The sequence below is a fragment of the Harmonia axyridis genome, chromosome 2 (assembly GCF_914767665.1).
Source record: "Harmonia axyridis chromosome 2, icHarAxyr1.1, whole genome shotgun sequence".
Lineage (NCBI taxonomy): Eukaryota > Metazoa > Arthropoda > Insecta > Coleoptera > Coccinellidae > Harmonia > Harmonia axyridis.
In genome coordinates, this window is record NC_059502.1 from 32631170 (window position 1) to 32656399 (window position 25230).

General features: G+C 32.8%; 4 protein-coding genes across 4 annotated transcripts in view; 2 read left to right on the top strand and 2 right to left on the bottom strand.

Moving 5' to 3' along the window:
• The window catches only part of LOC123671950 (sodium-dependent serotonin transporter), a 96360-nt gene extending 85958 nt beyond the window's left edge, over positions 1 to 10402 (bottom strand). The window contains exon 1 of the mRNA XM_045605859.1: positions 10250 to 10402. The gene's annotated coding sequence lies outside the window, so the exon portion shown is untranslated. The remainder of the gene's footprint in view (positions 1 to 10249) is intronic.
• Positions 10403 to 17231: 6829 nt separating this feature from the next.
• LOC123672119 (m7GpppX diphosphatase) lies at positions 17232 to 19567 on the top strand. Its single transcript, XM_045606110.1, has 3 exons — positions 17232 to 17666; positions 17722 to 18086; positions 18148 to 19567. The coding sequence occupies exons 1-3, from the start codon at positions 17267 to 17269 to the stop codon at positions 18433 to 18435; spliced, it is 1053 nt and encodes a 350-aa protein (XP_045462066.1). The 5' UTR covers positions 17232 to 17266; the 3' UTR covers positions 18436 to 19567.
• Positions 18435 to 19567, top strand: LOC123672118. Its single transcript, XM_045606109.1, has one exon. The coding sequence runs from the start codon at positions 18435 to 18437 to the stop codon at positions 19521 to 19523; it is 1089 nt and encodes a 362-aa protein (XP_045462065.1). The 3' UTR covers positions 19524 to 19567.
• Positions 19568 to 19979: 412 nt separating this feature from the next.
• LOC123672120 (peroxisomal biogenesis factor 3) lies at positions 19980 to 25220 on the bottom strand. Its single transcript, XM_045606111.1, has 4 exons — positions 24637 to 25220; positions 21054 to 21260; positions 20418 to 20603; positions 19980 to 20359 (listed from the first exon to the last, which is right to left on the bottom strand). Exons 1-4 carry the CDS (start codon positions 24964 to 24966, stop codon positions 20042 to 20044), a joined length of 1041 nt encoding a protein of 346 aa, XP_045462067.1. The 5' UTR covers positions 24967 to 25220; the 3' UTR covers positions 19980 to 20041.
• Positions 25221 to 25230: the final 10 nt, after the last annotated feature.

A 25230-nucleotide genomic window follows, 5' to 3' on the forward strand; every position in this document is an offset into this window, starting at 1 on the left:
AATTTGTTTCTATTTCCATTTTATGGGATGCATCGTTATTAAAATCGTATTTCGGTCAGCTGTAACGCATGGATGCACAAAAAAGATAGGTTCGTTCGGTTCGAATGAAAAAATGTGCTTTTTGAAAATTTAATTGAAGTACCGCATTGGAAAGTTTTTTTCGATAAAATATTCTAGGATATAAATCATCATTATTTCCACATTCGTCAACCATACTTGAAATGTACACTATGCAAAAAATAAGATGTACCTATAAATCAGAGTATAAATCAAGCTATAGGTCAGTATATATTATGATTTTTTCCTAATTTTTCCCCAATCTGCTAGTGCAAATTAGCAGACAAATAACTCATGTAGAATTGCATCAATTGATATTTACTCTGATCTTAATTTGCAGTACGTTCAGTACTGCAAATCCATTAATGAGATTCCTCCAGAAATTGGTTATGTTTTTCAAATGGAAACACTAGATTTTTGTGCCATTTTCTGAAAGCTTAATTTTTCCTGATTTCAAAAATATATAACGGATCAATATAAATAATAGAAAATGACCAAAAACCTCTTTTCACCTAATCTGGTTTAAAAGTTGTAGTGCTAAAACATCGAAATTTGCCCACCCTGTACAGTTGAATGAAGAACGTTATCATTCTATAAGAAACTAGTGTTTCATACCTCAGGTGAAGATTAAACAGTGGAAAATGATGAAATATATTATTACTTGGTTATCATCCATTGTTATTTAATAATAAGAAAATATTGGGAATATTGGACACAATTTTATTCTATTGTTTAATTTGTAACAACGCCGACGTTTCGAAACAGTTCGTTTCTTTTTCAAGGCTAAAAAATATAAATAAATATATAAGGCATACAATATGACATAACATGATAACACATTACCTAGTTACGACAAACAATATTGTACGTTTATTATAATAAATTTATTTATTTTTATTATAATAAACGTACAATATTGTTTGTCGTAACTAGGTAATGTGTTATCATGTTATGATGAAATATAGTTTTTATTTTGTTGTGTTGAGATGATTTTCCGCATAATAAAATCAACAACTAATTAGTTTTTGAAAGATGATGCTTGATGACAAATTATTTCAGCAGGACGTGGACTCTTTACTATACCGCAACGTATTGACTTTCATTGACGATCATCTACAGGTTCGTCGACAAGATTTTCTCAACCTTGCGACCATATCTTTGAAGTTTTGGCTATAAGGTTATTTGAAGTTACAAGTGTATACCAAAAAGCCTGTTACCACCGAAGAACTAATGATCTGATAAACGCAATTTCGCCACATGAATGCAATATCGTCAATGAAAACTTCTTCGAAAAAGTAGTTATACATATGCCATCTAAGCTGAAGACCATGATGTTTGTCATGAATCTGTGGTCCCTGATGTAATGGATCGATGGCTTTCTAAAATAGGTACGTAAGATCGAATTTCGTACAACCCAAGAGGCCACCATTATAAACTTCAGACATATGTCCAGGCTGTTTGAAATTTTTATTAAATTTCCCATAATATTCGAAGATGAATTGAAGGAAATGTAATCAAAATGGAAAACGCGATTCACACTGATTACTATCATAGTTTGCGCATTGTTTCTTCAACAATAAATCAATATGCATATGGAGGATGTCAAGGCGAGTGTCAAAATTATAAATAAAAACTCTCATTTTGATTTTTACATTATTCAAATTATTACTTAAATTCTGAATACTGTCTGATACAGAAGTGCGTATTACTTATATACACTTTCATAATTGTTCATGTATATCTAACGTCAATATCGATCTACCGGCAATGTGGATCTATCTTTAAGGTAGTCTAGGTACTAAACTTCAATAAAAAGATAAAATTATTGAGTTCAATATGTCTGTTTTCAATTCTGAATTCTAATAATCGGATATTCCATAAGCTGATAAGAAATTGACAGAATATCTATCTAAACGAATACTACAAAAATGTATGTGGATTGAAATTTTGTGTGCCGATTTTCAAGTTCAATTCCTGAAAATATTCAACTGAAACCTCTGAATTATTATTTGAAAAATAAACAACCAGAATATCCCTGTATAAATTGAGCGGTCTTCCCCCTTCTTTCGATCTTGAAATTCTCCTTGAGATTGAAAATAAATATTGCGGTCATCCTATCAGATTCTGAACAGAATAGCGGAGATCAAGTAGGAATCCAGAGTACCTGGATGTATACTCCGTCTGTTCAGAAAACAGACGAAGTGAAATAATCGGCTAGGCATACGGGATGTATCAACGTATCTGGATGATCTGATGAACGGACAAAGCCAGCGATCTGCTCGAATGATGATGGAACATTTCATGGATGTAGAAGGGGTTATCGGGTAGAATGTTCCTGTTTCAAAGGACCCAATATAAGATATCGCCCAGAACGATAAGAAATTCTTCGTTCTTTATCATTTGAAAACACTGCCAACTCCACAATCTTATTTATGTAAGTTCTAGACAGTTTGGAATTTTTTGAAGATTATTCGCTATAATTATGTTTCTCTTCTGGAAGAATCTCAGTGGAGCTTAAATCGATACAAAATAGTTGAACAATAATATGAGTTATTTCCATGTACAGGGTGTTCCATGTAAGCGGGTCACTGGATTTTGTGGCTAAACCTTTGAACAATATTGAAAGTGATCCATTGATAATATTTTTCACGGGCTATCCAAAAATGTTATTGGAAAAACTATCGGACCTGGAAATTTATCGAGGAAAAACCGTTTTTCCATCAAAATGTTTTTCACAAATTTGACTGGTTCACAAAACAAGAAGTTCAAGAGACAATTTCTAAGCAATTGTTTCTTCATTTAAACTAGAAAAATTTTCTGGAATAAGAAAGTTTATTCTTTCAAAAAATACCTAATTCATAATATTTTTCCATATTTTCTGAATGCTCAATCGATTCTGAATTCATATATGTGAATATTGTGGTAGTTTTATATTTATTTCAAGCAATTCCATTCAATGTCTACCTGAGGAAATTCAGATTTCATATTCAGAAAATATATTAATGTTGTCTGTGGTTCAATAAATATTTGATTGTCAAATTTTGAAGTTTTAAATCTCGATTATAATAAAAACTAAAATAAAAACCCTAAATTCTCAAAGTTCTCAATATGTTTACCCTTGAAAAAAAGATATGAAATTTTGGAAATATACCCTCATCAAAAACAACAAAAAAGCTGTGCGAATCAGTGAGAGGCAGGCATTGCTTTTTGCTTTGAATGAAAATTCAGGCTTTATATTTTCGCTTCTATCATAATCGAAAACGAAAACTTCAAAATTTTACAATCAAATATTTATAGAACCATAGACAACATGGGTATATTTTCCGAATATGGAATCTGAATTTCCTCAGGTTGATTTTGAATGGAATAGTTTGAAATGAATATGAAACTATCACTATATTTACATATTCTCTGATTCATAATGGAACGAGCATTCAGAAATATGAAAAAATATTATGAAGTATATTTTGCAAGAAGAAATTTTCAGTTTTCTAGAAAACCATAAGTTCAAATGAAGAAACAATTGCTATAGTACTTCTTATTTTGAAAACCATTCAAATTTACAAAAAAAAATTGTTTGTAAAATAGGTTTTCCTCAATAACTCCATGCCTTGGTTCGATAGTTTTTCCAATGACATATTTAGATAGCCCGTGAAAAATACTATCATACCGATGGGTCACCTTTCAATTTTGCTTGAAGGATAAGCCACAAAATCCCGTGACCCGCTTACGTGAAACACCCTGTACAAACACACAATTAAAAAGATCCACATCATAGCTACAGTGTCATCTGCTTTTGCTATAATAATCTATTGTAACACAATCTAATTATGCAGGATATAGTTATCTCGATGATGTCTAGGTAATTAATTTTTCATTCCATGTTTTAAAGCATGCAAACATGACACATTGATTCAAGGAAAATTAGAGGCACTATAAAATTGAAAATTGCATATTCTGATTGAGACATTCTGATCCATAGGATAGGAAAATATAGTATTTCCATCAGAGCTGACATGAGAATAATTAACTATTTAACTTACACTCAACACAACTCTGAGCTTTTAAGAGGATTCACTCTAAGACCATGGGGAGTCGAGTTGAAAAATATTAAATAAACTGTCTGCTAATCATTTTTTTAATGATCTCGACGTTTTTAGTGGAGTCTTTACAATACCAACCCTAGTTGAAATGACAATTTAATTCATTTTAAGATCCTACAGTCACAGATACTCTTATCAATTCGAATGTACAGGGTGTTTCCAAATTCAACGTGAACCTTTGAAGGATTTGCTGGACGTGTTAGTATGACTCATTTGCTGTCGTTTGAACCATATTTAGTCATAACCAAAAATCAACAGTTTACGAGATCTTGAGTTCTTGAGATTATCAAAAGATTTCTACGTTGATCAAATATGATTATAATTTTGGAAAATTTTCGTGGCTAGCGAGAAGTCCGGAAAGATTGAAAGAGAATTTCAGGCGGAAAGTAACAACTGAACAACTAGGAAAGAGGACATGTCCTTGTATGGGGAATAATGGGTGTTATTTTAAACATAATTTATGAATACATTCTCTACTGAAATTTTTAGTTTGATTGCAAAAATGAAATATTTAATTAATTTCTTTCAATTCGAATTGATAAAATTCACAAGTGAATAGTCACCATATTGAGGAGAAGGGGGGGTACGTTAACGTTATCATTTGATAATAAAATAGTAGAATTACACCACCAACCAGATTCGATATCGTATATTTTTTGGGGAATTAATTTTTTCCTGTTGGAATCTCCAATTTTGAGCCTTCAAAATTCAAGGTTAAAGTTATCGAGCTAGATGGGTTAATGAGATAGCAACTTATTTCTCTACAAAATATTCCTCTGAGGTTATTTCCAAAACATCGAAATAATGAGGAAATAATTCAACATCTAATTCTACGGGAATTCAATATTACCATAGTGATGTTTGACGATGCCTCCACCTGACAGAAAAATTAATGATAGTAAATTAGAAATAATGACTTCTCGTTACGTTATTATAATACATCTGGCATCTTTTTTATAGAAACTTTTGTGTTCCCACCGCATTCGCCATTTTGTATCGACTACAAATTCTCAAGGAAAAATCGTAAATTTAAATTTATAACTAATACTTGATCAGAAGACACATTGATCTATGCACAGATCTACACATCATAATAATCAATTCAATAGAAGTCATTGCGCGCTTTTCCTATAAAATAAAGTGTCATTATTCTTTCAAACTGACTGTTATCTTCAATTTTGATCAAAATAATTGCACTGGACTCGCTGATCCAATTTACTTTTTTTGTATAGGCTAAGGGCATCGATGAAATGAGATATTCAAAAATATCTTTACAGCTAACCTTTCTCATTAAGTTTTATAGGCAAATAGTTTGTTTTCCATTTGAAGGGTCCTTATGAGGGATTGTACATGGTTCTTTACCGCCTTTCTAACAGCTACCGCTAATATTGGTAACTTTTCTCTGTAATAAAATTTCAAAACTAAGAATCACAAAGTCTGTATTATCAATTCTTTTTCAAATTTTGTGAACTTTCGAAACCATGAGAAATATTTCAAAGGTCACTTCAATGTTATAATCATTTATAAAGCCCCTCAATATATTACATATATGCATTCTCATCTAACAACAATTGAAATGTTTTCGAAATAAAAAGAAAAAATGAGGAAAACCTTAAGGTAAACTCCTGAGCTTTTGATTGCTCGTCATTCATGCGACAATTGTTTTCTTGGAAACCTTTACCATATAACTGTGTAAGGGTATATAGTGGTCTCCAAGAGCGTAATTCGCACATGAATGAAATAGCGCTCCAAAACTCATGAATTCACGTCAAGGCTTTCCTCACTTTTTATCGATATTCTGTTGCAATGTTCTATGGTTCTGATGACGTGATCAACAACAAATTTTGCATAAAGCTTGAAATTCTGATATATATTTACTCCACCCAGTAGGATCTGAAATATTAGTTTTTTTTTCGATATCCTACTTAAATTTTCTATGGTTATGCTATCACCAGAAAATTATGGATGAAGCTTGAAATACTTCTTCTGAATATACATACAAAATACGATCCCAATAATTACTATTGTCACAGAAATATTATTTTTTTGCGATATTCTTCTTGAATTTTTTATTATTCTGATGATGTGATTTAATTGAAATTTCCGTAGCATTCCATAGCAACATCCAAAATCTTAACACCGTCGTTTTTGTGATCACAGAGATATTAAGTAATTTTTTTAGATTCTTCTTGCTTGCCCAGGAGATTACATCATGGGAAACACTTGAGATATAAGCCCGATCCTTTTTCAACAAACTCACCTAGCTCTGCTAAGGAGAAGGAGAAGGTGTATTTGGCAGGGATCACCGAGTGCCAAACTGGCATCAGTGATTCCGGGATGAAACACCGCTATCCCTTGCCTAGAATTGGGGTAACAGTTGTGGATAGTACGGATTTGTGCTGGTGGAAGTAATCTCCTACAAATTAATTGTGACGACATAATAATCACATTGAAACGACGCTCAAAAATTAATAATGACCCTGAAATATTATTTCCATTCGAATAACATTGGTTTTTATTCTACCATTATTTCCAAAATTCAATATCAATACTAATTGATGTATTGTATACACACTGTAACATGTGTTCTATACCACTGTCAACTATAAAATCAATTCCAAAATCTAATTAATGCAAATCCAACGATATTTGATCGCTTCCAAAATTGACTCACAATATCTGAAATTTAATTTCGTCGAAATATGCAGCTGTGTCGTCGAATAGAATAGGGAAGCAGAGTTTTTTATTCATAATTGAATATTCGCAATATCTCAATGAATGTGTAATTGAATACTCCAGTTGGGAATTAGATATTATCTCAGTTTCCTAATCTGGAAATTGTGGACAATATGGAACTGGAGGAAAAAAAACTTATCGTTTTTCACAAAAATATTAAAACTTTGGTTCATTATTCCCTCCATTATAGGATATCACTTCTCATATGGAAAATATTATATTTGATAAGGATTTGCTTCTATTGGAAGTAATATACCATATTCATTCAAGAAGATGCATAATGATACCTATGTACAGTTATGTGGTGTCGAAGGGCATACAGGCGCATGAATGACGAGCATTAAATATTTTCTGGCTTCAAGGCACTGATCCTAATTTGTCCGTTTCAACTCGTATAATACCGACCTGATAGAACTGAAATGGAGTTGTGAGTTATCCAGAAATTCACCTATATTTTGAGAGAGGAAAAACACATTGCTGTTTTTCAATAGCTTTTTTTTCAATATGCAATACCAACATTAAGTAATACAGAAAGATATTTATTTATAATTGCTATTTCATGTCTTTCAAAAATTGTGACAAAATCGAGAAATATTGGATATAAGTCATTTTGAATTTTTCTTGCCATTTAAAAAGCAAATTCATTATCTGGATGATCTAGTACTCTAGTATTCATATATGACTTTCTGTGATAATTCTGAACTTGAAATATTATGGGTAGTCAACAATGACTTTGCCCTGATGAATAATATCGAGTAAGCTATTAACTCAATCATTATCAACAAATTTACGATTTGTACGAGTCGCCTATATATAAATAATTCAAGAAAATGTTAAGAATTTTATTTATAAGATTATAATTACGTATAATCACTGAAAATTTCATAAAGATAACCTTTCAATTTCTTGTAAAAAAGTGCTTCTAAATATTAACAATCAGTTTGGGAAACGAGTTCAAACAAGCGATTTATTGAGCATTATTGAAAATGAGGTTAAAAGTGCTAGAAAATGTTATCTGTTTTCTTGTAGTTCGAATAGTTTTCAAGATACCCTCACTATATAGAGCATTTTTGCCTACAAAGAAACTGAAAGTACACTCGTGTGGAGGTAATGTGCAATGCCAAAATGAAAATTTCTCGTAAATTCAATTGAAATAATGGGAACCCGGGGCATTCGCCATTTTGGTGAGGTTATCATTTTTTGTATTGAATAATATCGTAGCTTTGGGATGTTTTTCATATTAGAATGAATAAAATTACATGGAAACCCCACAATGTGAATTCAATTCAAAGTCGAGTTTCTTCGAATTTCCTTTCTTCAAGGATAACAGTTATATTTCACGGGTAAGCTACTAGAGGTATAATAATGAAAATCAATAAATATCGACTTCATTAGAAAATAAATATTTTGTATGTTTATTACACTGCAGAATTTTATTTCATTTTGAAAGCCAAGCGCTTTCGGCCAATCAAAAGGCCATCAGGGTTGATGAACATTTTAAAAATTAGGTAAAATATATGTAAATATAAATACGATACCACCGTACTTCAGATATCTACATTTTTTTATCGATGTTCCGTTTTCCTCTTTACTGCAATCTTAGACATTTGTCATTAAAATGAAACTAGCATAGTATAAGACAGATATAAATTTCTTGATTCCGGTTCGAATTGTTTTATACCTATTTTCGATTTCATCATGATCGGTTCAATTGTTGGTTTATTCATATCATTATCATTATTTCAATCATTCGACTAAATCATTGTTATAGATACAATCAGGTATATTCAATACCGAATTTTGCACGGAGTTTGAAACCGTTTTTTCATAGCAACACACAAAATCTCAACTGCGTCGGTTTTGTGGTAATGGAAATATTGGGTAACTCATTTTAGATACTCTTCTTAGATTTTATATAAGGTTCTGGTTGTGCGATCAGCATAAAATTTGGATGAGACTTTAAATTATTATTCTACATCCAAATGCAAGTTTTAATTTTGTTCGAATCTGCAGTTTTGAAATTATCTGGACACAAAACTTCGCTCGGCCATATTCACGGAAGTTCTAGCGGATTCTACACATCAACAAACTCAATCGCGGCATTCAAAATCCGAACCTAGCCTTCAAATTTCAAGTTCCTAGGTTTTTCTTTTCGAAAGTTATTGTGTATACGTCAAGCGAGCCGGAAGAATAGAATTGAATTTGAGAATGGATTCGTCATCAGCAGGTCGAACTTTAATTTTTGAGACCATTCTCAGTCCAAAATTAGAAAATTACAGATGAGAAAAAGTGAAGCGATCTGTTGGGTCCACGAACTTTTAAATATATTCTCATATTGATATAATTCATATTTCATAGAAAAATTTAGAAATTCAGCTATTGCATATAAGGATAGCCTTGTAATAAAAGATTAATTTTTAGAGTTTCTGCGAACAAAGAAGTCTTTACTGGGACATCCAGTGCAATCAAAACAGAATGATTATAATGATCAAAATTCCCCATTTTTTTGGTTATATTTACCATTGGAGTATATCTCGGAGTAATACTAGATGAAAGAATGAATTTTTACAAACTGAAGAAAACAGAAAAAAGGCACGGCAATTGCACGGAAGATTGTACCTTCTGCTCAACTCTAAAAGTAAACTTTCCGTAGAAAACAAACTGGAGATAATAAAAATAATGCTAATACCAAGCATTACGTATGCAGAAGTGACCTGGTCTAATACGAAAGACAATAATCAGTTGCAGAGAACGCTAAATACAGTAGTCAGAACAGCGGTTGGCGCCCCATTGGTATGTATATAACCAACCAACAAATCAGAGAAGAATTGAAAATTGAAACTATTGAGTAAATAGTTAACAAACAAAGAAAGAAGACAATAGAGACGCTAAAAGAGCATGAGAATAAGGAATTAAGAAATATACAACAAATCAAAATAAGAATGACTGATAAGTGTAAATACTTCTTTCAAAGAACCAAATAGAAGAAAAAAGTCACATGCACTAGGGGAAAAGCCTCCAAATCAGACAACAGTAGGAAATAGGAGAAATTAAAGTAGAGGCTTAGGAAATAAAATTCCAGTCCTTTTACAAAAAGAAGATCTGAGAATGTGTAATGAAAAATCTTAATATTCAAAGTTTGATCGATTTTTAAACAACTCGAAAAATTAGTTGTTAATAAATTTTCTGATAACATGATATTACTTTCATAGCATCAAAAACATCGTCAAATAGTAAATATTAACGAAATTGAGTTTTTTTACGGAACTTAATGAATGGATGCCCAAAAAATAATAAATAAATCAAAACTTTTTGATATTGACAATATTCCTCGGCAAGTATATCTTACTCACCCTTTTAATTTTTCTCTGTTTAGTCAGGTGGCATACTCCTGCTCTCGCTGAAGATCTTACGGCCTAGCAGCCTCTCTCGAGTCCCCTATTTGCTGGTGGAAACAAACTGTTTGGGACTTCACCAACCACTGGCGGGAAACAAGATACTCTTCTGCTTTTAACACGTTTTACGCGCTGCCATCCCTGTTCCTTGTTGCACATGGTGCGTAATGGGGGAATTTCAGGAATTGTTATTCGAAGTTAAGTTTTCAGGGCTTTTCTTCGACTTGGATAAATACTTTCAAAGGATTTCAGGAGTCCGTGAAGAAGAATTCCGATTTGTTATTTCCGTTAGAATTGTCCGAGAAAAACATTTTCAGTTAAAGGGGTGAACATTTTAGGTTCACCCCTAGAATTATTATACCTACGTTATATCATAACAGATAAATGGTTCAATCCATTTGAATTCATAAGTCGAGTAATTTACGGCTATATCATTTCCTGTATAGCCCGAAGCTATTTCAAAAACAATTTTTGGGGTTGTATTGCTAATGAAATTCGACTTTTCCCAATATTAAATCCAAATTATAGTATATTATTCAATGAGCGGTAATGTAGGTCATAACTCACGATTTATTATAGTGAGTTATAGCAGTGAGTTATTATAACTCACGTTGTTTGTTAGTAAATACTATTAATTACTCAAAAGGACTTGAATAATGAATATAAAATGCAATAGGAGTAGATAAATACTATTAATTACTCAAAAGGACTTGAATAATGGATATAAAATGCAATAGGAGTAGATAAAATATATTTTTATAGTATATTAAGAATCATTTTTAACCATAACCGTATTTTACCAATCAAAGATTCCAATTATGGTCTGAAATAGATGATCTTAACGTTCGTCATACTTATAGCGTTTTTTGCACGATCATTTTTTTCTTGATTTGAACAAATTAGTGTGCACCAAATTGCTGAAAAGTGATGCTAAACTACTAAATAAAACTTGTGTAGCAGAATTATCACTTTTGTATGCAAAAGTGATATTTCTGCTTTACCAGTTTTAGTGAATATCTACCAATTCTACTAATATAGGAGGCATTACCGTGAACAATTGTACTAACTTTACGTTTATATTTAATATGTCCTAATTATTTTATTATTGGATATATCGAAATTTCCAGTTCCTAATTATTGTGAAATTAAAATAATTGAATGTATCAGTATGGATACATCGCTTAATGATTTAGGGGTCAGAAAAATTACTCACCCATGTCTTTGTCCTAAAAACCAGTAAACAAGACATATCGTGGCAATAGATAATATGTTTGTGTTTTAATATCCTTAGATACCTACGCAACTCAGAGATGTATATGAAGTTTGCACATAAATCTTTGACATTCTTTTATGTTTTCCTAAATATTGATGTAGAAATTTGATCGAAATTAGAGTTTTCAAAGGTAAAATGAATATCATTTAAGATCATTCTAGGTATCGATAGAATTGGGTGTTTAGGAATATTGGTGGGCGTACATACACTCCTTATTGTACCAGCCTTCTTGTATTGGAAAGAGACTACCTACAGAAGGAAAGGAAAGTATTGACAATCCTGTGTTCGTTCCATCTCAATTGTCTTGAATAAAATCTACTCAGTGGATACACCAGCACTGGACATCTTATTTGGCATGACTTCTAGATTTCCGATACCTCCCTTTCCTCCCTAAGGTGATGTTGAATAATGAAAAGGCCATATGTATTCGAACTTAAAAACGGTTTTTATTTTAGACTGAAAACTAGTGCACCAATTTCAGTCTAAATGGAACAAGAATTGTAGGAGTGAATTTTATTTTGGAAAAAATCTGGCGTACTATTGTACGAACTCCGCTGCAGTGCTGAAGACGTGGTATTTACGTTGATAAGGTATCCCTCATCTCCAAATCTCATTCAATTAGGTATCTCAATATCTCGTAAACATCGAAAAATTTGTTATGTATTTAACGCCGTCTATATACCGCATGTCCGGACATAGGCCTACAGCCACTGAACTATAGAATATCTGGTAGAACGCCGTGTTAAAATTTTGAACCTCGGTCATAGTATAAGGAAAGAATCCATTTCTTATACTATGCCTCGGAGTCGGAAGAGTGGCAATGCTGAAGAGGGGAATGCTATATAACTCTTACGCATACGCGCTTATGAGAGAATAGCGAGTAAAACATTTCACAATCAAGTAAATTTCACATTACTTCTCTTCACTTTGAGTTGAGTATTTTTCACTGGCTACGTAATTTTATCTTACTTTCAGTTTAAAAGGTTTCGTTTGTGTGACAACATCACGAACAGTTAACTTGCTTACTTCTTCATTATCTATTGAATTATGAAAAAGAATAATTAATGAATTTTTCAAAATATCTACTAGACCCTAGTCCTGATTATTATTACGTCTACCTCTGTTGATGATTCAACATTGGTTTCTTCTTTTAGTTTCATGTTTCACCAGATGTCCAAGGAACTTCCCTAAGGAAGCTAGACATCTTTAGGCAAAGACATACCTAGCGCGTGATTCCTCTTCAACGAATCGTTCCTTTGAAGACATATTGTTGAATTGAAAAATTTTATTTCATTCAAAATTTCTGTTAAAAAGTGAGATAAAGGTTACTTGTTTGAATTTTTTAGAATATCACAACAAAATTGAAATAGAATATTCATAAATAGCCTTTTTATTAGAACAAAATGCCGTACCTCCAGCCCTTCAGCAATTACAAAAAAAATTGTTTGAATATTCTCATTTTTGGAAGTGTGTAAATTTCCAAGGAAATGTCTATGTTTCTCAAGACCTTAGAAAAGGAATTGAATATTACGGAAAATTAGCATCAGCATTTAATATCTTTTCGTACTATATATATATATATATCATGTAGATCAGACGCAAATTGAAAAATCAATCAACAATTTGTAAGAACAACATTAAGTAAGAAATCAGAGAGAGGTACCTACTGGCATTGGGGTATATTGACCTAAACTGAGGATCTCTAAAGCCCTGTGAAGTGAGCCCTCTATTTTACAGACCGAGATACTGGCTGTACGTATGCGCTCAGGGGTGTCTTAAAACGAACCTCAAGGGGGCACATGTCTCCATCACCACGGACAGCCAGACCACGCTGAGATCCCTGGAATCCTACTGGCGGGGATCTCTGTTGACCTGGGAGTGCCGTAACACCATAAAGCAAATGACCAGAGGCAATAAACTGACTCTACTATGGGTACCAGGGCACTGTGGTGCTGAAGGAAACGAAAAAGCCGATTAACTTGCAAAAAGTGTATCAAGGTTAACACCTCCTGGACCTGAGCTTTTCTGTGGGCTAGGGAAAGACCAATATAAAGCAACGGTCCAGCAATGGGAAATAAATAACAGGACAACCCACTGGACAAACACTGCCGGTCTTACTCAGGCCAAGAAATTCGTGAAGATTTCACCTGCCTAATTGAAAACCATTTACTCAAACATTTGAATGACCAGTGGCGACGCTATGGGGACCAGGGGGGCCGGGCCACCCCTAAAATTCTGCTGCCCCGCCCTAAAATTTAAATATACATATATACATACTAAGGCTAAAAGATTAGCAGAACTACAATTTCGCTTTACTTTTGCCCCCCAAAAAAAATCCGGCCCCCTCTTGGCCACTCGTTTTTGAATGCTGGCGTCGCCACTGGAAACAGTGAAGCGACTGTTTCAAGCGCCTCTATTCGAGGGCGGCAAATTAGCTCAGTTTGTGGCCGCCTTTTCATATTTCCGAAAAAAATTTAGTCTTGATTCTTAAAAACAACATGAGGTTGGTCCGCTCCGCTGCGCTTATCAATATTCCCTACAATAAAAATTTCCAAACCGTCTTTACTAAGCCGTCTGTTTAATAAATAACACATGGCAACCCAACCAATATAAACAGCATTGCCTATTACCCTTATTGAAAGAGGGATGAAATGTATTTCACAAAGACGAAAAACAACACTAACTTTTACTTTCGAGTTATGAGGAAGTTGTTTACACAATCAACATATGGAAAATTCCTATGATTTTGCATTCAGAACTATTTTCCGTGAAATGTCAAATGTTTTCAGTGGGACACATGTTTTTAATACCAATTAGTTTTCGAAGCTTTGCATGCCCTACCTCCCTTTGTATCTTGTGGTGTGATAAGTAATCTTTCATCGATCGTACGCAGTGCAGTGTCTTGTGAATGTGAAAATCAGACTTACACATTGTTCATCGGAGTCGAAGAAATCCAGGAAAAAATCAAAATACCTAAAGCGTGAAAAACATAAGGTAAATAGACACAAAATATAGAATAAAGAAAAATATACCACTCAAAGATCCAAACTCACTAGGTTTGTCGAGGACAAGTTCATTGTCTTGCCAATTTTTAGGAAAACCCATACTCAGAGATTCATCTTTTTTTATGCACCAAAATTGTACAATTATCTGCCATACGATATAAAAACTATAAATCGATTATCAATGTACAAAGACTCAATTAAAAAATCTTCTGAAAAAATAAATATACAAAAAAAAAATCCTGCCATTTCATTTGTTTCTCCGCTTAGTATAAAAAGGAAGAATAATTTATGAAAATTACAAACTATGAGGTCCATCTCTCTCACTTTTGTTTTTGTTGCTTTCGTCACTTTTGTTGATTTAATTGCCTTTTTGTGTATATAAGTTATGAGCCTCACATGCTGTGCTCCTGCAGATTCCGCAGGTTTATTTTACACCAAACTCAGGTCCAATCAGAGAGCAGATGACACCACAATACAAGCATACCAATTGCTTACGTGGGTCAGCTGTTTTCTGAAGTGGAATCACAAAAAGCGTACAATTTTAATTATTGTCTTACAACTCCTGAGACTCGCAGTTGAATTGTTTTTCCTGAGTAATAACATAGACATACATTTTGTTTTATTCGATTTGACTTTTCTGCTAAAGCAGGCACGTGAAGTATTATTATTATTATTAATGAAAACCCGGAAGCTTTTTTCGTTCCTTGTCATTCGCTGAATTTGGTAATTAACGATGCAGCTGGTAAATTTGGTGAAATATCAAATTTTTTCAATTCAATTATTCAAGAACTTTTCGTATGTTTTTCAAGTTCAATTAAACGGTGGGGGTTTTGAAAATATACAATTTTCCACTAACTCTTAAAGGTCTTAGTACCACCTGATGGGAAAGTAGAATTAACGCTATGACGCCGCTAAGATATCAATTGAGAGAAATATGATGATGATCTTTGGGAAATCGCAGCGAATGATGAAAACGAAGGCGATACTAGAAGAGCTTTGAAAATTTCATGCTTCAAATTCATTTAACTTGGTATGAGGTTTTAGTTCACATCAATAACGTTTCTGAGCAGTTGCAAAGTCCCGGTGTGATAATTGATGTGTGTGTTAGCGAGCTGAGAAATGCGTCAGAATATTTGGCAAATTCGAGAACTACATAATGATTCCGAACAAATGCTTTGCTCTGCAAAAGAAATGGCAGATAATTTGGAAATAAAACCTAAATTCCAATCTGAGCGAGAAGTACGCATTCGATAACTCATCCTCAAAAAAAAAATCAGATTGATTTTTTCCATTTATTATTGGACATTTGCGTTAATTCTTTGAATGAACGCTTCCTCATATTGAAAGAACAAAGATCATTATTTGAATTCATATCCAACGTAAAGGCATTATACAAAATCTCCATAGTTTATAATGCAAAATTACTATGGACTCTTCGAGCGATTAGGAAATGATATTGAGCCCAGAAATATCAGCACGGAATTGCTTCTTTTGAGCCGCACGCTGGAATCCAAAATGTCACCTATATCCAGTTGCTGAATTATTTGGAGGCGGGTAATTTACTGAAAATTATAATTAACATGGTTATTGTACTTCGGATACTAATTACAATGCCGGTAACTGTAGCTAGCGGTGGAGAACTTTCTTTTTCAAAATTAAAAATTATTTGCGCTCTGCGATGCAAAATTGATTTTGAAGATATTATAGACGATTTTGCTGGAATTAAACTCAGAAAGGTACAATTATTGTGATTTCAAAGGAATTAAAAAAAAAACGACTTAAATGAAGGAGGTCATGTTTTTGATACTTTTTCAGCAGGGGAGCCAAAAAATTCTTTGCTTCAGGCGCCAAAATTGCTCGCGCCGGCTCTGTAAATCACAATACAAATAGTAATTTTCATTCGATAATGATTTCTAAGCACTGCTAATTTAATATTAAGTTAGCAGAGCCAACTAGCGGCGCGAAAAAACATTTTTTTCACGATAAATACTCTACAAATTTTGGAATAGATTTTATTAATTCGTGAGAAAGTATCCCAATTAACTTTATAGAGGTTTCCTCCATCCCTATCAGAAGGTGAAATGGCGGCTATCGGGATTGACGGTCATCTTTCGAACCATATAAATAATAAATTTCAAATTCGGTATTCGTGTATTTGAAATACACGTCTCAGTTTAGTTTTTAGTGGTATTTCCGAATATTAAAACAGATTTTCAAAATTCCGATGTACAGGGTGTTGTTTCGAGGATTCAAACGATTCATAATTTTTTGTTAACCCGGACCTGGATTTTCAAGGCGGTTATTGCATGATACGTTTGGGCTCTCAATTAGGAATATATTTGCCAAATATGAAGAAAATATACCGGGTGGTTCGTTTGATATGGCCTCAGAAAGAAACGGGCAAAATTCATAAAACACCCTGTATCTCGGCTACGAAGACAGTAAGACCCAATAAATGGGCTATCTCCAGAACCACCTTGGGTTTCGCCTCCGTTTCCCAATTGAACACCCTGTATAACAAAATATATATAATAATTCCTAAATGGACTATATATTATAATGTAATCTAATCAAATTTTGTGGTAAATGGCAACGCCACTGTTTTGTCTTTAGAACATAGAACACACTATGTTTTAAGGTTTTGTGTTCAGCTTTTTTCTATGTAGCATGTTTTCCATAAATCTATGATTATTTACAATGGCTACTCCTGCAAAAATTTCGAAATTAGTTGATGAAATTGATGCACCAAAAAATTCCAAAACTACCAAAGAGTTTTCTAATGTTGAGTTGAAAAAATCTAACGCTGATGAAAAAAATGTATCAAAAAATTCTGTCGGAAATCAAAATCAGCAGATAAAAAATTTAGACAAATTCATATTCGAAAAGGTTTTGAACAACAATACACTTCGTAAATCAATTTGTTTGAAAGGGCACTTCGCTAATATTGAAGGTGACGCTATTGTAATTCTTACACAATCGCCTTTTGAGGAGGTACTCTTCAGAGAAACACCATATTTCAGCAAGGGAAATACAAAAATTACTTTTGAAAATGATAGTTACGGAAATTTAAAGTTTTTTCCTGTATCAGAACTAAATGGTAAGAACATCTTTAATTTAAGAACATCTCCTTTAAATTTATTACATTTTTTCAGGCCTAGATGTAACTGTAATTCATCCAGCTACTGAGAAGCATATACAGAAATATTCCTCTCATATTTTATATATGTTAGATGAAACTCCAGATATATATAACAAAATAGTTCTGCCCCTATTGAAGAATCAGTTTAGTTTACAGTGGATTGACAACATTTTAGATCATAAAGCAGAGACAGAAAGAATTGTCTTCGAGGATCCTGATCCTGAATCAGGATTTGTATTGTTGCCAGATCTCAAGTGGGGTGGTCAGGTAGATTCCTTGTATTTGTTGGCAATATGCCACAAAAAAAATATTAAATCACTCAGGGATTTGAATGCAGATCATTTACCAATTCTGAAAAATATTTACTCGAAAGGAATTGTAAGTGAACTACATTGAAGATAAGGTAATGTGTATAATTCATTGTTATTTTTGTTTTCAGAAAGCAATATCAGAAAAGTATGGTCTTGATCGAAGTCAACTAAGGATATACCTACATTATCAACCTTCTTTTTATCATTTACATGTTCACTTCACATACTTAAGACACGAGGCACCTGGTATATTGGTTGAAAGAGCTCATTTATTAAGTTCTGTTATTAATAATATTGAATTGCTGCCAGATTATTACCAAAAAGCAACCTTATCTTATGTTGTGAGAGAAAATGATGCATTATTCGAAAAATTAGAAGAGAAGGATATACTCAGGAAGATTTCAGTGTCAGAATAATGGAGACTCCCATTGAAGGTATTATTATTGAACTTAGACCGAGACTACGTTCTGTGAATTTCTTCATCAATCTGAAGAAAGAAGTTGACCCCCGATCTTTTAAAATTAATCTATTTCCCAAAAGGTTCGAATTAGTGAGTGGTAAAATAGTTATTCCCGTGAACTGTCCAAGTAATGATGAATTTTTAGAAAATTCTTTATCTTGTCTCACCTTTGGTGAGAGCTACATTTATTTTCGCTCTAATTTGGGTACTGTTGACAAGAAATTAGGAAGTGTTAATGGTGAATTCTTGAAAACATTTTCTCAGTCAGCTGGCATGAGATCTCAGATGAATTTATCTCCTGAACTCCAATACAAAATTCAATGTGTCAATTGCCAACAAAACTTCAATGAACAAATAAAATTCAATAGAATATTACCTTTACCAAGTAATCATATAGATCCCAGTGAATGGTTTTGTCATAAACATGTAAATGACAAAAATCCTGTGAACAATTTGAATCCAAAACCAAAAGATTTATTTTATTCTAGTTGTTATTTTCATATAAATGAGGAAAATTTCAAAAATGTAGTTGTTAAATCAAGAAGCATTGTATGTAAAAGGTGTTTTTTTTGGATAGGTCATAAAACTGAAAATTATATTAAATCTTGGTTTCACAACATTCAATTTGTTAGTGAAAATAAAATTGAGCATTCATCTCCAACAAGAGATGTGTTTCTTACAATATCTGATATTATTGAGCAAAGTTTTTTAGGATGTGGAAAAATTTTATTTGAACAATATTCTTCTAAAAGAAATGATTACTTGTTTCTATGGGTTCTTGAAAAGAATTTACAAATCTTTTATGGAGATGGATTCACGGACTTGAAACAACATAGTGTTTATAAAGTATTGTATAAATTTGAAAATGATATTGATATTGTTAATCAATGGATGAATGATAATAGTGTATTTTGTGTTAATGTTTCAAAACAAATGATGGTTGATGCTTTGAAGAATCTGAATAAGTACCATAATTTACTTCCTGACAGCTTCAGTAAATCCAATGGATTGTATATTTCCTACTTGTTAATTCCAGATGAATAAAAATATTTACCACATGAAAGTTAAGGCTTAACTTCTGACCTATATTGAGTAGTTTTGTATTTATGGTAATCATTTTAGCCTATTTTCCACTCCTACCCAATAATTTCAAATTTCACAAACCAAAATATTCTGCTAGTTAGTTCCTAATAGATTTTTGTAGAATTTCTACAAATTAGAAATAATGTACCTTCAAAGCACATTTTTATTGAAAAAAGGGGACAACTGAGAAAAATAATAACAAGGGCGAAGAACTTAAAAGCCTTGTCATAGGAACTCCTCCAATTGCTATCAACAGATAATATAAAAACAATAATCGTTTTGAAAGGATATATTATCCAATAATGAAGCTTTTTTTCAGTTATAAGTTTTTTCATCCAAAATTGAAAATCTCATTTTTTATTTGTTATTCAAAAATAGAAATTCATCCGATTTGAGTAGGATGATTTAAAACAAATATTCAACAGAACAGTTTATTAACTAAAAATAAAATATCCATTTCCAATCAAAATAAAAAAAAGTTATAATAAACTTTCATAAATATTAGCTCCAAAAATATGTATTCTTTCATTTGAGACCAATTGTTGAATAAACTTTTCAGGAAAAGCATTTTTGGACAATGTTCCATTAATAATTGGCAAAAGCTTAGCTAAGGGTTTTTTCAAAATAAAGTCTTCAGGATGGTCCTTGGAAGAAGATGGTCCTTGTTTTAAAGACACACCATTTGATATAAAAAATTCAGATAATTGATCAGCTAACTGTGTAAAACCTCTATTTATACATTGTGTTGTCAGAAATTTTACCTCATCACTTTCTAGTAAATCTACGGTATCTCTCACCTGAAATAATTATGTTTAGATTATTGTTCCTAATTTGCTATACAAAAGTAATAATTACCAATAAAGTATAAATATCTTTTGATTTGAAATCATCTTCTGTATTCAATGCTAAATATGCTTTAAAATTTTCAATTGGGTTATCTTCTCCATCTCCTATTGCTGTTTGAAGTGACCAGAATACGGCATCTATATCACATAACCTCATCGATTTCTTTAAGTCAATTTTTCCTATTATATTTTCACACTGAAAAAAGTTTGAGCTTTTGATGGGGTTTATCATTTTTACCTTTTGCCTCCTCTATTTACAATTGAGACATCAAAAGAGTTTATAACAATGGATATGAAATTATAATGTTGAAGGCTTTTCACAGCCAGATTATGTCTGGCATCTCGCATAAAATTACAGTGAACATTTTCAGAGGTTTATAAGTTTTAGATTGAAACTGGACGCTTGAATGCTTCAAACATTCTAAAAAATTTCACAATCTAAGACCTAGAAATCACTAAAGATGTCTACTGCAATTTATGGTGAAACGTCAACTAAATTAACCATGGCTAATACCCCCAGAATGAATATGGTATGAATAACAAAATTTACAATTTATCATATATCACCAAAGACTGATAAAAATGTTCATAATGACCTGGGTGTGAGGATTTGGATGTTCAAAAAACGAATCAAGATTTCACTTACCACTATAGATATTTTAGAAAACATCTTATTTAATCCATCATTCATCAAATTTTGTGTCAATGACAAATATTTTTCTTGCACATCTACAGGAATCGAACTTGGATCTTTATAGAGGTAACCACCAATTATACTCAGCTGTATTCGAAGAATAATCACAAGCATTGACATTGCATATATCAGGCAACACAGTTTTGAAAATAATTGGATCTGCAACAATATGATGTAGTAAACAAGAGTTATTGAGCTATTCATCTTGTTCTTCCTTATATTCATTTATTTCAACAAATTAATATACACATAGATTCAAAAGTTTTGAATATACTATTTAATTGATTTAGTTCCAAGCAAAAAAGCACACCTACAGTTCACTTAATAATCCACCATTAACCTTTCTTTCAAAAATGGAGTATTCTAGATAAAAGGGAAATGATATTCTGATTATTGCCTAATAATGAGTATTTCCCCCTCTAGCATCTTTGCAGGTTTGTATATGCCTACCCATACCGGTCGCCAGATTAGCAATATGCTGCTGAGGGATATTGAGCCATTACTCCTGAGTGGCTTAAACAAGGTACTGTAAACTTCTGGTCAGATTCCTTCGAGCTGCTACTGACCTGCCAAGCATGTTCTATGGTATTCATCTCTGGAGATGGAGCTCTAGTGCGATGAGGTAGGGCGTTATCCTCCATAACAACTAATGGGTCACCAATAGGATGTAGAATCTCCCTAAGGTCTATCACCAGTTATGGTTCCCTGAAAATGGATTAATTCTGTGCAACCATTGGACAAATACCAGCCCAAAACATAGCAGTCCCTCCGACAAAGAGAGAACGGGGCGAGTATGGGCGAGCTGAATTGCTCCTGATGGCTCTCTCCACATTAGGGAATCCAATCCCGCAACAAAATATCAATCCCGCAAATCCGCGGGATTAAAATTGTCAATCCCGCGTATCCGCAAGAATGCGGGATTGTTAACAACATATACACTCTTTGTACTGCACCTATTTAACATAAGAAGGTATTATGCTGCTTAAAACATACTATAGTATAAAAGTGTTTATTTCATGGCAACAGCTGACAAGTTTTGCCGCGAAAAAACTCGAAAAATCTGACACAAGATACAAAGGGCATGCAAAGCTTCCAAAACTAATTGGGATTAAAAACATGTGTTCCGCTGAAAACATTTGGCATTTTAGAGATACTAGTTCTGAATGCAAAATCGTAGGAATTTTCCATATGTTGAATGTGTAAACAATTTCCCTTCAACATAATTCGAAAGCAAAGATAGTGTTTTTCGTCTTTTTGAAATACATTCATCCCTCTTTCAATTAGGGTAATAGGCAATGCTGTTTATATTGGTTGGGTTGCCATGTGTTATTTGTTGAACAGGCGGCTTAGTAAAGACTGTTTGGAGATTTTTATTGCAGGGAATATTGATAAACGCTGCGGAGCGGACCAACCTCATGTTGTTTTTAAGAATCAAGACTATATGTTTTTTAAAAATATGAATAGGCGGCCACAAACTGGGCTAATTTGCCGCCCTCGCATAGAGGCGTAATTTATGAGTGGTTTATTGCTTTCTGGGACGTTTCAAAAGACGTTTGCGCTTTTATTGACTAATATGCAGTTTTAATATTGAATTCCGCAATTTCAATCCCGCAGAATTTCAGAGGGATCCCGCATTTGTGGGATTGGATTCCCTACTCCACATACAAAATCGATGGCTATCCTGTACCAACAGATTCTGGTCTCATTGGAAATAAGTCCGAAATCTTGGACTCAATGTAGACGCCCAGCTCTGTGCTCAGGTTGTAGTCGGGATACACCTCAAACCTGACACAAGTATCCCTCTCTGTGAAGTAGGGAGCGATACTTGACTTTCCAAGACATATCTCCTTGGAGAGCTGGTAATGCTTTGGTCGGATTTCCCCAGAGTGTTAAGTGGATATCATGTTTTTATAGTTAATAAGTGACAAGCCTTCTTCCTCTATCTGGTCTGTTACAAAGAGAATTGATCAGGAGATAGTGATTCCATGTCCGAAATATGTCACTTCGTAAAACACCAACCCTATTAGCCACACAATTAGAGTCATAATTCTTGCATTGCCAAGTTTACTTATCACCCTAGGACAGTCAAAAGTGAAAAATTCAGCTGCTATCATTAACGCAATAATTTGCATTAGTAGGGTAAATGCACTGGTTAGCCGACCGGCACTGGTTCTCGACCATTCCGTGATTTGAGATAAAATAATAATAAAAATATATCATGTAGTGCAAAATATTTTCAAGGTACGTGTTCTCTACCATTCTACCCTTCCAAAATAGTTTGCATAGTTGTGGTATAAGTCAAAGTTTTCGAGCTAAAAATTAGTTTATAATCGTCTATCATAGAAAATGGTTCTTTCTCGTCCTCTCTTAGAAAAGTGCTTTGTGATATATGACCAAAAAATAGTAATTATTTCTTATTTAAAATGAATTATGTGTGTATATTTTGTTCTATATCAACTATAAGATATATTTTTGAGTGTATTTCAATCAAGAAGCAAATAAATGTATATTTTTTGTTCAATATTCAGCGGTCGCGAACTGGTATTGAAAAATTTGTATCTTTTATTTCTCGACCAAAGTGGTCGAGAATCAATAGTCACTCCAATAATTGTTTATTTCAACCGATATATTTCTGTCGGATCATTTTCGTTTTTTTTCGATATCTTGATTCATTTATATATCTACTTTCTGAATATTACTTGGCGACCACCGAATTAACGTTGAAACACTTATTTCTACCCTTTATTTATTCGTGGTCGAGAACCAATTTGATTGTACTTAACCGACCACTGGTGGTCGGTATTTTATATTTTATTTACTCATTAGTTTCTAAATAGATATTGAGAGCAAAATAACCAAATAATGTTGTATGAGTTGCTATTTTGAAATATTTATAGAAAGTGGAAACTTTTGCAAAATAATTTTTTTTTACGTTCCGAGTGTTTCTTACTTGATTACCTCATCTGAAACCCATCTGAGTGATAGGTAGTGATGTCGATGGTAATGCACGAAAGTAAGTTCTAATCATTCATCTCGCTCTAAAGTTTTTTATAAAATTTTCAAGTGGAGCGGCCACTATTATTAGTGGTCGAAAACTAACACAAAAATGGTCGAGAACTCTGCGGCGTGGTCGAGAACCGAAGGTTATTGAGATTTTCTATATGTTTTCACATTTCAAAGGTTAAATGCGGAAAGAACGCTTGAAATTATATTACAAATCATTTAAAACTCGCCAAAGATTCGATGAACATCAACACCATTAAAATTTGATAAGTTTATGTGTGAAAAAATCGTGCTCGAAATCGATGTTTCTGTTAACTGGTCGAGAACCAGTGCATTTACCCTATTGTTATCTCCAAAAAAAATTTTAAATATCTATTCCTTCCAAAAAAATTGGTGACGATTAAGAAAAAAAACACTTTGGTGACAAAAAATTGTTGATATTGAAAAATTCCCTCATATGAGAATAAGATGATGCGAAACTTTTGAATCTATGTGTACTTAACAGTAGAATATTACATATAAAAGGAAATACCTTCAAAGTTTCCCAAACTATCACTTTATTGCTAGTGTTTGCTTGCAATTCAGCTATTGTTTTATCGGTGTTAATTACACGGGATAATGTTTCTACTAAAGAACTAGCAAGATTCATGGTAGTCTGATTACAGGTTCTTCCGATATTTTCGAAATGTTGCTGCTTTCTAGTTCTCTCCAAAAATTCGAGCATTTCCTTTTCTTGCCAATCTTTGAGTTTTTGTTGTGCATATCTTGTGAGGAAAATAGAACTTGTAATTAATATACTACCAACGATGAATTTACCACGATGTCTTGAGACAAAGTTTCGTACTTTAGAAAAAACAGACATCTCAATTCCTGCAAAACTATATAACCTTCTTCGTTGTTTTGATTTTTCAACCCGAGTACAATGTCCAAAAACGTCAGTGAAAATAGCTACATAGATTTATTCTACTGTAGAGATTAATTTTTTCTTTTTCAAACTGAAAGATATCAATCGCTATTTTCATAATGAAACATTGTGTGAACTAAAACCAGAAGTTTATATTTTCATTTCACTTTCTTTCCTCTAAAGCAATAAATATTAAAAAATCATAAATGAGTAATATGTCAA